General features: G+C 57.0%; 1 protein-coding gene across 4 annotated transcripts in view; it reads left to right on the forward strand.

Annotated features, from left to right (window-relative positions):
- NMNAT3 (nicotinamide nucleotide adenylyltransferase 3) overlaps positions 1-5,112 on the forward strand; it is a 97,581-nt gene extending 92,469 nt beyond the window's left edge. For all 4 annotated transcript variants that reach the window (XM_008266242.4, XM_051818658.2, XM_070072743.1 and 1 more), the window contains one exon: positions 4,215-5,112. In XM_008266242.4, coding sequence (XP_008264464.2) covers positions 4,215-4,558 — 344 coding nt within the window. In that variant the 3' untranslated portion in view covers positions 4,559-5,112. The remainder of the gene's footprint in view (positions 1-4,214) is intronic.
- Positions 5,113-13,894: the final 8,782 nt, after the last annotated feature.

Here is a 13,894-nt window from a genome sequence, read left to right on the forward strand (position 1 = left end):
TGAACAGAGGGGCTGGTGCTGTGGTATAGCAGGTTAAACCACTGCCAGCAACACCCCCATCCCATGTGGGCACCAATTCAAGTCCCAGTGCTCCACCACCAATCCAGCTCTCTGCTATGGCCTGGGAAAGCAATAGAAGATGGCCCAAGTCCTTGGGCCCCTGCTCCCACGTGGGAGACCCGGAAGAAGCTCCTGGCTCCTGGCTTCAGATCAGCTCAGCCCTGGCTGTTGCAACCATTTGAGGGGTGAACCAGCAGATAAAAGATCTGTCTCTTCCTCTCTCTCTCTCTCTCTCTCTGTCTCCTCTGCTTTTCAATAAATTAAACAAATCTTAAAAAAAAAATCAAATTGAACAAAGCAAGTACACGTTGTAGCAGCGTTACCCGGTGGTCCACTCAGAAAGGGAGGGGCACTTTTAGGGGAATGCAGAGTTGACTGGGATTGTCTCTTCATCTGTAACCCTCGGTTTCCACCCTGTTGTCCTCGCCAGTGTTGGTTGGAGTTTCAGAGCAGGAGCAGCCCTGGAGTCATGGCCAAGTTCACAGTCGTCTTATGCAAATCAGCAAGCGCAGCACAGGGCAGAAGAGGGCAAGACCGGGCAGGGTGTGGAGTGACAGGGCTCCAGAAGGGCCGTCAGCCCGGGGGACACTGCTCCCAGGTCAGGAGGCTCCGCACGGCCAGGCTAGGCACACCCAGAGTGCTCTGTGTGCCGCAGGACTTCTCAGAGCCTTTCTTGTCCCTGTGTACACCATGACGTAATGAGAGCGGGGACAGTCGCAGCCACTCTTGTCACTTGTTAGTCGTGGAACTCTTTAATGCCTGTTGGTATTTCTCAGGACTATTCGTAGAATGTGACTGGGAAATGCTTTTCTTTTTTAAAAGTTATTTATGTATTTGAAAGATAGTAGGGAAAAAGAAAGATCTTTGGTTCACTCCCCAAAATGGCTGCAATGGCCAGGGCTGGGCCGGGCCAAAGCAAGGGGCTTAGAACTCCATCCAGGACTCCCACGTGGGTCCAGGGGCCCAGCATTTGGTCCATCTTCTGCTGCTTTCCCAGGCACATTAGTAGGGAGCTGGGTCAGAAGTGGAGCAGCCAGGAATCGAACCAGTGTCCACATGGGATGCCAGCATTTCAGGTAGCAGCTATACCCATTATGCCACAGCGCTGACCTTGAAAATACTTTTCTAAAGGACTTGAAAATGCCACCGGGCCCTCAGGGAGCCATGCAGCAGTTCCCAAGTGCTGGCCAGAGGACCAGCCACAGCAGAAGCACCTGCAGTGCTTGTTACAAATACGGGTTCCCCAGGCCCTGTCCCAGGCCTGAGTGGCAGGGAGTGGGGCCCAGGGACCTGGCTGTTTCATAAGCCTACTGGGGGGTGTGTTTCAGCCCTGGAGTGAGGGCCTAAAAAGGAAGGAGTGATATCGAATCAGCGGACAAAATGTGTGTTGCATTCCTCTGGTCTCCCCCTGCCTCCCCTCCATGCCCTGGGCAGGCTCCGCCCCTTCTATGTCCAGGCGTGAGCACCATGCCCAGTGTCCACCGTCAGCCTCTCTCCTTTCTGCATCATCTCTGGCTTAGCTGGCACTTCCGAGAGAGCTCTGCCAACCCGCCCTGAGCACGTCCCCGAGTGAGCCCGGGGCCCAGCCCCTGCCCTGAGCCTGAGCCAGGCTGTGGATGGAGGTGAGGCGGGCAGGCATGCGTGAGGAATCCTGCTCGGAGGAGGGGACCCCACCAAGACCTGCTGGGTGAGCGTGGTTGCTGAGGCTGGAGGCGTCTCGAGGCACATGTGGGCCACTGGGCCCCTGGAGAATTGCAGGGCCTCCCGGGAGAGGCAGGCAGCAGCAGAGTGGCCTGGAGACAGCGGGCGGGCGCCCCAGCCCTCACCCGTCACCACCCGTGGGCACTTGCAGTAAAGTTCCTGCCTGGGCATCTGGCTAAGGAAATCAGCAGCTACTGGGACAAAGACTGGCGCAGAAGGCTGTTTATCATGCAGCTTCCATTTGAAGCACAAAGCGCCGTGTGTGTAACTTCTGCGTCCACGTAGGGATGAGGAGCCACAGGAAAGGTTCTGAGGGCCTGGAGAAGCATTTGGAAGGCAGTGGGAGCAACTGGGCAACGATCCTGCAGCTCTGGTCTCCAGCTGCACACAGGAAGTGGGAACCTGTTCTCACATCTGTTTCCTGTGTAAGTCACCGGGAGAGCCCAGGAGCCGTCCGGGAATACTGCAGGGCATTGCAGCAAGCAGACTCCTAGCTGCTGTGTGGCTTTTCTGCTTTCAGCACTCACATCTTTCCATGCATTCTTGTGTTCTTCGCGGAGGAACGACACAGGACCCTGCGCTGTTCTTTTGTCTGCTCGGCCCTTCCCGGGTTTGCTGCTGGTTCTTCCTGGGTTGGCTACCCACCCTTCCACCTCCGTGGAAGGGCGGTTCCCCCTGCCACTTTCCCCACTTCCGCGGGGGAGCGGCACACCGCCGGCCGGCTCTCTCGGGGGCTGCACAGGTGTTCCTTCGGATAGATGTTCCCCTTAGATGTTCCTGGTACATGTTGTCTCCCTCCTCCTTTATAGTCCTCTTCCACCAATCCCAACTCTGCTACCCACATGCCGAGTACGCTGCTCTCCTCCAATCAGGAGCAGCTCCTGCTGTTTATTGGTTGAACTGGAGGCAGCTGTGTAGAAGCTGTTTCCTCCTCTCCCAGCGCCATATTGTGGGAGAGCAGATGCATAGAATAAGTCTTAATTCGAGTAACAGTCTAGTCTGAGTTGCTCCCCACAGTGTCTGTGTGTATATGCACATGTGTGTGCGTGTGCATATGCACATGCATGTGTGTTCCTGTGGACTGTTGTGCTCTGGGCTGGGAACCACCTGCTGAGCACCGTCTCTGGCTGCCAGAGTGAGTTTGGCAAGTATACAGGCTGCTGGTGCTGGTCGTCCACGGCTGGGGAGACTGAGCTGCAGAGAAGGAGCAGGCCTTACCTGGCGCCTGCACCACCGAGGCCAGGCTCCTCCGCCACACTCCGACCCTCTGGCCCAAACCAAACCTGCACAGCATGTTGTCCCCCAGCCTGGGGTAGCCCTGAAACTCCTCCCACCCGAGGCTTCCTGAGCCAGCGCCCTTGGGAGCCCGGCCTTTGCCTCTTCCAGGAATCCGTTTCCAGAAGGGCCAGAGATCCTGACGCTTGCTGGTAGCAGGCACTAGGATTTTTCTCTTCCAGATTAGCCCAGCGCTGGGAGAGTCACAGCCCAGCTGGAACTCAGCCTTCCAGCCAGGGTTGGCTCAGTCCCGGTGCAGTACGGATTCCTGCCAGCAGGCGGCGGCAGAGCCCAGCAGTTACAAATGCCCCGCCCGCAGGCTGCCTGGCCACCTGGGTGCTTCACTGTCCATGCAAATCTGCCTCCTGTCCCAGGATCTCCCCATCCACAAAACGGACACGCTGATACCACCTCATGAAGTTGTCCTGAGAGTCAGCAGGTGTTAGAAAGCACTTGTCGACGGTGCAGATAGTAAGCACCCCGAGCATTGTCTTAGAACAAGTTCCAAAGGAATTTCCACCTTAATCACTGGTTCTAGAGAAACTGCCACGGAAAAGTCACAGCTGGTAAGGTGACCCAAAGAGCCCTTATAGTAATTTTCTTGAGATGTAACTTCAAGTATTTGAAAGGCAGAGTCACAGGGGCAGGCGAGCTTCCAGCTGCTGGTTCACTCCCCCAGTGGCTGCGATGGCTGGGACTGGGCCAGGCTGAGCCAGGAACTCCATCCAGGTCTCCCATGTGGGTGCAGGGGCCCAAGCACTCGGGCCATCTTCCGCCGCCTTCCCAGGCCGTGAGCAGGGAGCTGGGTGGGAGGTGGAGCAGCCGGGCTGGCATGGGTGCTCACAGGGGATTGTGGTGGTGGCAGGAGGCGGCTTAACCCGCTGCACCTCGACGCCGGCCCCTGTGGTAAGTCTTTAGGATGACATTCTGTATAAAAGAACCAGGTCCCGGGTTCTAAGCGCATTTCAGGCGCGCAGTGAGCTGGCCGAGGCTCTCAGCTTGTTGGTCATAGGGCATGCAGAACTTCTCCTCCGATCAGAAACTGGGACTCCTGGCGCACACAGCCGTGGGAAGCCTCTGCCGTTCTCCCAGGCAACGGGAGCCGAGAAAAGCATGCGGTGCGGGTGTCCCCCGAGGACCCCTGCGTAACGTGCCGGGCGCCGCCCCTGTCTCCGCAGCCACGCCCGAGCTGAAGCTCCTATGCGGGGCCGACTTCCTGAAGAGCTTCAGGGTGCCCAGCCTCTGGGAGGACGCGCACGTGCAGGAGATCGTGGGCAAGTTCGGCGTGGTGTGCGTGGGCCGCGCCGGGCACGACGCCGAGGCCTGCGTGGCGGACTCGCCCATCCTGCGCAGGCACCGCCACAACATCCACCTGGCCCACGAGTCGGTGCTGACCGCGCTCAGCGCCACGTACGTGCGCCGGGCCTTGGCGCGGGGACGCAGCGTCAAGTACCTGCTGCCCGACGCCGTCCTCGCCTACATCCAGGCGCACGGGCTGTACGGGGCGGGCGGCGCGAGCTAGGGCGCGCGTTCTGCTCCGTGGGGCTCTTTTCCAGTTTCCACTGGTTGTCTTCCCGCGGGGACTCTGCTTTCCGGGAGAGACGCATTCTTTGGAGGAGCAGAACCCGCCTCCGATTCCAGGACAGACTTTGCCCACGGATGTGAAAGCCGCTATCGTGGATCGGGGCTGTCATCTGGCGGGTGGGGGTGTGCTGGGTCCAGGAGACGCCCTGGTTGGAGCACCTGATGCTAACGGAAGCATCAGAAACCTGACCCTTCTCCCCCTGCAACCCAGCCTGCCCTGCGCACTGGCCTTGCAAAAAAAAAAAAATTGAAACTAACCTTTTAGTAAGCAGTGATCCTCGGGCCTTGTTTTTGATCTGGCGACCTGGTTTTTAACACCGCTCAGCCGCGCATGCCCAGGCTCGTGATTTCCAGGTTTCTGGAGAGGAATTGAGGCAAAACAGCTGCCTGCCTGTTCGACAGGATCTGTCTGAATGTTTTATGACTGCCTGGCTGTTTGAATATTGGCAAAGCGATAAATAATAAATTGACATCAAAAAGTATTAATGAAAAGTTTCTCTCTTTTCTTCCTTTGTTATATTATTAATGCCCTGCTGTACCAGCTGTTGCTCTATTTTTTTTTTTTAAGCTGCTCCATGAAATTTGCCACTGTTTTAATCAGACCGGCCTGAATTTAAAAGTCCGTGCGTCCCATACTTGGAATGGAGGGAGCGATTGCTTTTCGGCCCCGTGCGTGCGCTTTTCCCATCTGATGCGCACTGGTTCCAAGGCTGTGCCCCCGCGGAGACTCCACGATGAGAACAGGGGTCTCACGTGTGATCAGGACTCGGCATTCCGCCTCCGTGTTAAGGAAGGGTTTGCGTTGGTCTGACTGCATTTGCGTTTATCCTTTAAGCTTGCTGACCAAAGGCTCAGGGTCGCTGCACACCCTGGCCTCTCGGAGCTGACAAAGGGAGGCTGGGCTGGCCGTGAGAGCGAGCTGCTGCTACCATGACAGTGCCGCAAAGCTGGGATTCATTTATTCACATGGTATTTACTGAGCACTCCCCGTTCCAGCACCCCGGGTGCATCGGTGAGCAGAGCAGGCACAGCCCCCACCCTCAAGAAGCCCTTGGGAGTAGACAGGTGTCAGTCTCACAGCTGCACCTGCCGGCACAGCCTCGGCGAGGGCTGCGGGGCAGGTGCACGGCGGGGTCTGACAGCCAGAGGCAGAGGGCTCACCACAAGGCCGGGAAGCTGCAGCCTCTGTCTTACCCAGGCCCTTCCTGATAACCGGGAGGGGCCCTCGTGATGTGGTGCGCAGCTTCCAGTTTATCAGTGTTAATCATTTTTTCTCAAAAAAAAAAAAAAAGGCCTTCATGTTTGAAGGTTTAGACTCCATAAAATGGATTTGTTCTGTTGGCAGTGTAGACGGCAGGGAAGTGAGGATGGATTTGAGACCTGATAGATGGAGTCACAAGACTTGGGGATGGGTGGAGGCAGCTGGTTTTCAGAAAGCAGGGACAGCATGTACAAAGGCCCTGAGGCAGGAAGGGGGCAGAATGAGCAACATGATGAGCTGGATTAGTCCTCACCTCCCTAAGAAGGGGTTGATGACATCGTGCACAGGGGTATCCTTGCATTCAGCCCACTCCCTGTCCCGCCTCCCCATGGGCTCAGGGCACCAGACGTACCCAGGCTTGGAGCAGGTGCTATGGCTTCCCTGATCCATGTCTGCCACAAGCATCTCACAGCAGGCAAAACCTCAATATCCGAGCCTTTACGTCATCTCTGTCTGAAATAAAACAGCACCACAGTCAAACCTACTGTAAGAGATGTGCACACGTGTGTGTCCACACCCGGGGCACACATGTATATCCGTTTCGTGCTCACTCTGTCTCATTGATTCATGCGGAATCAGAAGAGAAAATACGTCTCGGCGCTGAGGCTGCAGTGCGCACACCTGTTTCGCATTCCACTCCCTTCCCCCAGGTCTCCTTTGCCTCTAGTTTGCCAGAGAGTTTTGTTGATTTTTGCAAGAACAGAGAAACAGCGGTTTGGGCTCCTGGGTAAATACAATTTCCAGCCTTAAATAAAAGTTCTTCTGCGATAGCACACGCTTTCCAAACGGCGGGAACTCTGTATCCTGGCCCGAGGAGAGAAATTTTCATTTCTAATACTGTCTCTGTCACTTGGGACGGAGTGAGGTGAAATTCCATTTTCAACAGCCAGCGCTCGGCCGTGCCAGGTGCGTTGGGTAATTGGGTGATTGCGTGGCTCCGAGTCTCCGTTCCCAGGGCCCACCCTCCTCCTGCGCTAACCCTGTCTCTGCCCTTCCGTCTCGCGGGAGTTCCCGTGCACAGACTGTGTTGCGTTTCAGTTAGGAAGTGATTTTCTTGGACCACGTGTGTGACTGATAAACAGCCCATAACAGTGCAGCCAGGCCTGCGGCCCAGAATTGTTTAGTGTTGTTAAAATAACCTCGGGGGGGGCCTTGGCACTGCAGGCTGCGAGGACTTGGAAGGGACCCCAAAGTTCATTCATTCACTGCATTTCCAAATTCTCTAACGCGGGGGTCCACCCATGAATGGAAGTTTCACTGCGAAAACGTTGGCGCGTGCTGTCGACGATGGGAGACGCGTGGCCTTGCCTTCTGCTGTTGGACTCCAGCATGTGTCTGCTTGCCCCGTCACTCCTGCCTTCTACGCATCCCACGTACGCCACTTCTCTTCAACCCTTCTGGCCCCTCCTAACCCAAACAGCCATCAACTCTGCCTGGCCTCCCAACAAATGCCAGCACCCCCCCCCCCCCGGCTCCTGCACTGCATCTCCACCTAGCACCCAGGCAAACCTGGTCACGTCGCTTCCTGGCCCAAACTCCTTCCAGGGCTGCCACTAAGATAATGAAAACATGGGCATGCTGTTGGCACAGTGGTTAGCGTGCCACTTGGCATGCCACGTGCTGCATCAAAGGGCTTCGTTCAAGTCCCTGCTCTGCTTCTGACGCAACTTCCTGCTAAGTTGCTCCCTGGGAAGCAGCAGGTGATGGCTCAAGTATTTGGGTCCCTGCCACTCACATGGGAGACATGGATTTGAACTCGGTTCCTGATGTTGGCCTGGCCTACCCATGGCTATTGCAGGCGTTTGGGGAATAAATTAGCAGGTGTAAATGCTTTCTATCTTTGTGTCTCCATCTCTCGCTCTCCTCCCTCTGTCTCTTCTCCCCTCTCAGTCAGTTCTTCAGACGGGTCTGATTTGGCGCTGGCCCGTGTATCTGAGAACTTGACTTTGAGGATGCTGCCAGCGTTTCCAACCGAGGCTTCTGTTTGTCTTCCTGGGACATTCACTCCTGCTGTACCCATGGCCCAGACTGCACAGCCGCTGCAGGTTATAGTGGACACCTGCCTACCTTGCAGGAGCTGGGATTTCAGTCATCATGGCCCGTCACCTGGCAGGGAGCGCCTGCATCAGCAGCCCACAAGGTACCCTGGACCTCGCTCTCGTGCAGGCTTCCCAGGGCAGATACACGCTCGCTGGAGAAAGCAGTTTGTGTGGGCAACCGCCCGCTCCAGGAGGGGACAGCCACGTGGCGACTCCCTGTTCCACCCAACGAGTCTTTCCTCCTACTGTGTAATAACCAGAGCCAGGGACGTTACTGCCTGTGAGGCCCTCCGCCACGTCCCCAAACGTGGAGGCCGCAAACGAGACAGTTCCCCAGAGAAGACGCATGAATGACAGCAAGGTGCTCCACCCCAGTCGTCACTGGGGCACTGCCGGCGAAACCCACCTGGACTGGCCAAGACCAATCCAGCCGGCCACTCCGGGGTGTCTACCCCACGAGAGAAGACTGGAATGCAGATATTCATGCAGCCACCGCTCCTTACAGCCAAGCCCAGGAAACGAAACACTTGTCCTGGCTGCTGGGCACGGGGGTGTGTGGGATCGTGCAGTGGAACACGAGTCACCCATTTTTTTTTTTTAAGATGTATTTATGGGCCGGCGCCGCGGCTCACTAGGCTAATCCTCCGCCTAGCGGCGCCGGCACACCGGGTTCTAGTCCCGGTCGGGGCGCCGGATTCTGTCCCGGTTGCCCCTCTTCCAGGCCAGCCCTCTGCTGTGGCCAGGGAGTGCAGTGGAGGATGGCCCAGGTGCTTGGGCCCTGCACCCCATGGGAGACCAGGAAAAGCACCTGGCTCCTGGCTCCTGCCATTGGATCAGCGCGGTGCACCAACCTCAGCGCGCCGGCCGCGGCGGCCATTGGAGGGTGAACCAACGGCAAAGGAAGACCTTTCTCTCTGTCTCTCTCTCTCCCTGTCCACTCTGCCTGTCAAAAAAAAAAAATAAATAAATAAAGATGTATTTATTTGTTTGAGAGGTAGAGCTACAGACAGAGGGAGAGGCAGAGAGAGAGGTCTTCCATCTGCTGGTTCACTCCCCAGATAGCCGCAACAGCTGGAGCCAAGCCGATCCAAAGCCAGGAGCTTCTTCCAGGTCTTCCACACGGGTGCAGGGACCCAAGCACTTCTGCCATCTTCCACTGCTTTCCCAGGGTATGGCAGAGAGCTGGATAGGAAGTGGAGCAGCTGGGACTCGAACCAGCGCCCATATAGAATGCTGGTACTGCAGACGAAGGCTTTACCCGCTATACCACAGCACTGGCTCTGGGATTCAGACATTTTTAAAAGGACTGACACATGCAGCAATGTGTTTGACCCTCAAAAGTGCACCAAGTGGGAGCAGCCAGAAGCCGAGGACCACGTTCTCTATGACCCCGTGTGTATGAAATTTCTAGAAAAGGCAGAACAATAGAGGTGTGGAGCCAGTCAGGGGCTGCCTGAGGGCGGGCCCGGGGGAGTTCTGGGGGCAGCCGACCAGTTCTGAGGCCCGTGGTGATGGCCGCACAACTCTCGAACCTTACGAAAGCTTACCAAACTGCGCGCAGAATGGGCAGCTGGTGTGGGTGTGTAGTGTGCTGCGGTGAGGGTGTGGCAGAGAAGGCCTGTGCGGGCCTCAGCCTGCCCCAGGAGGGAGGGCCCCTGGCGGGGGAGGCAGGCAGTGGGCTGCAGCTCTGCCTGCTTCCTGCCTGCTCCCTCCCCACACGCTTTTCCCTGTTTGGGGGGGTCCCTTCTCCATTCCTGCCCTCATCTCTGGCCCCAGCCCCTCACTGGGCCACCCTCTGTGCTCTGTCTCCACTGTGACCGCATCTTTGTAGGGTGGGAAGCTACTGCCTCTTCCTCCAGCACAGCTCCTGGCCCACTGCGGGTGCCCTACAAACACGTCACCAGCTAATATCTGAATAAGCGTCTGCATAGCTCAGAGAAGCCCAAGATGCACACATCTGAAAGGCAGGGAGACAGAGCCCTCACCTCTGCTGGTTCACTCCCCAGATGCCTGCAACAGCCAGGGCTGGGCCGTGTGTGTGTGTGTGTGTGTGTGTGCGCGCGCGCACGCGCGGCACGGACCCAACTACTTGTACCATCAGTTGCTGCCTCCCCGGTGGTGCTAAATTAGCAGGAAGCTGGGTGGGAAGCAGAGGTGGCACCTGGACCAGGCACTTCAGCCTGGGATATGGGCACCCCACTTAAGCCCTGCAGCCGACAGCCATCCCAGCGCGCGAGTCAGGCTCTGTGTAAAGCAGCACCCGGAGTCCCCTTGTACACACAGACACTTGACAGTGGGCGGGACGTGACACGCGAGGCCACGGTCTAGGAAGTTATCAAACTGGTTCTTTCCACCTAGCGTTTTCCTGCGAGAACAACGCTGCAGTAAACACGCTGGCGCAGAAACCCTGCCAGCCACTGCTTCCCAGGAGGTGCTGGGCCCACTGCTAAGCGTACTTTCGGTGCTAAGGCAAGCAACCGGGCTGCAGTCGCTACCTTTTTTTTTTTTCTAAGTGGAATTTTGAGAAATAAAACAGCAGAATCTCGTGCAGCTGCCGGAATTCTCCAAAGCCGCTGTTGTCTTTGACAGAAGGCAAAGCAGACCCATTTCTTCATTTCAGTGCGACAGCCCAGAAGACAAACTTCAGGGCCTCCTTGGCCTGGGGTACAGGCAGCAGCTCCCAGGCAGGCATTGTTCCAGTGTTTGCGGGGTACAAAACTCAAAGAGTTTTGGTTTTTGGTAACTCCTCAAACTAGCTTAAAACAGGGAGGTGGAGGGTCAGGGATCAAGAATGTCAGGAATGGGAGGGCAAATATGCAGGTTTCAGGAGAAACTAGAAAGCAAGAAAAAAAAACAAGTCCCCTCTCCCCTCTCCCTCCCTCTCCCTCTCCCTCTCCCTCTCCGCCCCCCCACCTGCCTTTCCTCCTTCCCTCCCCCCTCTTCCCCTTCTCCTCCTCCCCCTCCCCAGACTGAGTTCCTACACCCCCAGCAGCCTTCACACCTGCGCCTTCCTCACTCTCCACCCTCACCTCTGCTCTGTGCGAGGACTCAGGAGTGAAGGTGGAGCCGGGGGAGTCCGGCTTCCGGCTTCCGCAGGGGAGGGCAGAGCACCGGGACAGCAGGCGGATTCTGCAGAGCAGGCAGGGTGGAGCATGGAGCCAGGAGTGGGGTCCCACGCCTGCCCCGCAGCCCTGGAGCCTCGTCTCATCCCTCACCACCTCGCTGGAGCCCTCCTGTGACCCAGGCTCAGCCGGCTTCTCGGCAGAAGGGTGGCAAGCAGAACAAGTGGATGCTTGCGAGGTGCCCGCGTCAGGAGACCTGTCTCTCCTGACCCCCGCCCTGCCGGCTCCCTGCAGGGCTGGAAGAGACCCTGCCTCACAGCCTGTCCCCCACTGCCTGCTTCCAAGGCTGCCTCCCAGCCTGAGTATGCGCCCCGTGAGGGCAGGCCCGGCCGGAATCCGCTCCATCTCCCCTGGTTCCCTGAGGGGTCAGGTGCCCCATGGGTGGGCTTCCAGATGTCCCGGAGAGGGTCCAGCATCCACACCCCTCCCACTAGCACCCCGAGTGCCCTTGAAGGACTTGGTGTGTTCTCCTTCCCAGAATTGCAGTCAGGGACACAACACAGGTTACAGTCGCTTTGTCCTGGTGGCCACGTCCTAGCTAGTTCCCAGTTCAAGGCACACTTGTTCCTCCCATTTCTCTCCCCCACACTTCTATGAGGTTTTGCTAATTTTTCCAGGAGATTTTTTTCATCTCTCTCCCTCTCTTTTTTTAAGATTTATTTATTTATTTATTTATTTGTCAAGCAGTCTCAAAGAGAGATAGAGAGGGAGAGACAGATAAAGAATACTTCCATCTGCTGGTTCACTCCCCAAATGGCCACAACAGCAGGAGTTGAGCCAGGCCAGAGCCAGGAGCCAAGAACTCCATCCGGTCTCCCATGAGGGTGGCAGGGGTCCAAGCACTTGGGCCATCTTCTACTGCTTTCCCAAGTGCGTTAGCAGGGAGCTGGGTTGGAAGAGGAACAACCAGGACATGAACTGGCACATGGGAGGCCAGCACTGCAGGTGGTGGCTTAACCTACTACACCACAACACCGGCCCCAGTTTTCTCATTTCTTATATTTCCCAAAGTCTATTTCTGATGCTTATAATTCAAACAAGAAGGAATGGGAGGAGGGAGGAAGGGACGGGGCGGAGCTGGGAGAGAGGGAAGAAACCAAACTCAAGCCTCCATGAATGAGGGAGTGACTGGGGAGTGAAAGGCTCTCTGGAAAGCCTGTCTTTGGCCAGGCAGAATGGCAACAGTGATGGTGGCTGTGATGAGCAGTTCTTTCCGGAATCACCAAACCCCGACATCACATCTGTGTCACCACTGGGACAGCCATGGCAATGATTTCAGAAACACCGTTTGCACTCACAAAGTCAGGTTCATGGTGTCCTCTGCAGTGAGAATGATGAAGCAGAGACCTTGCTGAGCTCCTGCTAACAGGAAGGCCAAGGTCGAGACCCTGAGCGTGCCCCCAGGCTCTCGGGAGAGCTCTCTATCCAAGGTTCACCCTGCCAGTCTCCAGTGCCAGGATCGGGGTGCAGGGAAGGTGAGGAGATGTTCAGCCTCGGATCCCCCAAAGGCAGGGAGCATGGGATCCTCTGGAGGGCTGGCTACAGGCCACATGCCTGAGCCGCCCAGGAACCTGAGTCTGAACAAGGCCCCAGGCCCCAGAGGGGAGGCAGGACCTGAGGATGGGAGAAGGAAGAAGCGCAGGTGGGTGGTCCTGGAGGTGCAGGCGGCGGGGCGTGTGCAGGGCTCACAGCCTGGAGTACCTGCAGCCTGCAGCCTTCCCCAGCCAGCTCCGCCCCACACATCTGGTGTCTCAGACGTTCAGCAGCCTCCCATCAGCCCAGGGAAGAGGCAGCAACGTTTGGGTCTCTGTGCTCCTGTCTGTTTCCCAGCTCTTTAGCCAGACACCTCTGTCCTGGACGACTGGAGGTGCTCCACGCGGAGGGGTTCCCACCTCCCAGCCGTGGCGTGTGCCATTTCTCAGATACGAATGCCCTTCCCTCTCCTCCTAGCCTCTCTGAACATCACCCATTCCCTGTGACCCTCTCAAGGTCCATGTCTTCCAGAAGGCTCTTCCCCTGTCTGGCCCATGGGGTCCTGCCTCGTCTGACCTCTTAGCTCGGCTGGGACCGACCGCCTTGTGTTGGGTGGCTGAGGCTGACCAGAGAGCTCTCTGTCCCTCTGACTCTGGGAATGCCAGGGAGCCACCCAGGAGAACCCCTCCCAAGTTGCTCAACCTGGAAACCCTGGAGCTGACAGGAGCTTGGGGGACTTGGGGTGGGCGGGTCTCCAGGCCAACTCTGCACTCAATGCCCAGCGTCTCCACTGCATGGGTTCTCGGCGACACACTGGCGCCTGGACCCAACCCTTTGCTGGGTCGGAGCTCCGGTCCTCCTCACACTCCTCTCTTTGCTCCTGTCTCGTCTGTTGCAAGCTGCACGGTGCCCGCCTGCCCTGGGATCCAGCATGGTTGCGCGGTCATTCAGAGTCCCAAATGAAATGGTCTCTGCAGTGATTTTTAGATCCCAGGATGACAGGTGCATCCAGCTGAAGTGTGTGAACACGACGATGCACCATCCTGTCCCTCACCTCCAAGGAGGAACGCACACACAGCTCGATCGTGCCGCAGCAACCGAACAAGAGTGTGGGCCTTGAGATCACCCCAAACTGGGTTAGAATCATGTTTTTTCTTTCTTAAAATTATGTGTATAAATTGGAGCCAGTTACGTATGCTCTGTAAATTTTATTGTTATTATCTGTAAAAAGTACAGATACCCACCCCGTGATGGGTAATGGCTTAAACAAGAATGGTGTTTATTTTTCATGAGCCTTGCGGTCTGCTGACGCACACACGTGACTGGTCGTTGGCAGGCTCAGTGGGGTGGCCAGGTACACCTTACCAGCCATCAGGCCA

The sequence above is a fragment of the Oryctolagus cuniculus genome, chromosome 4 (assembly GCF_964237555.1).
Source record: "Oryctolagus cuniculus chromosome 4, mOryCun1.1, whole genome shotgun sequence".
NCBI lineage: Eukaryota > Metazoa > Chordata > Mammalia > Lagomorpha > Leporidae > Oryctolagus > Oryctolagus cuniculus.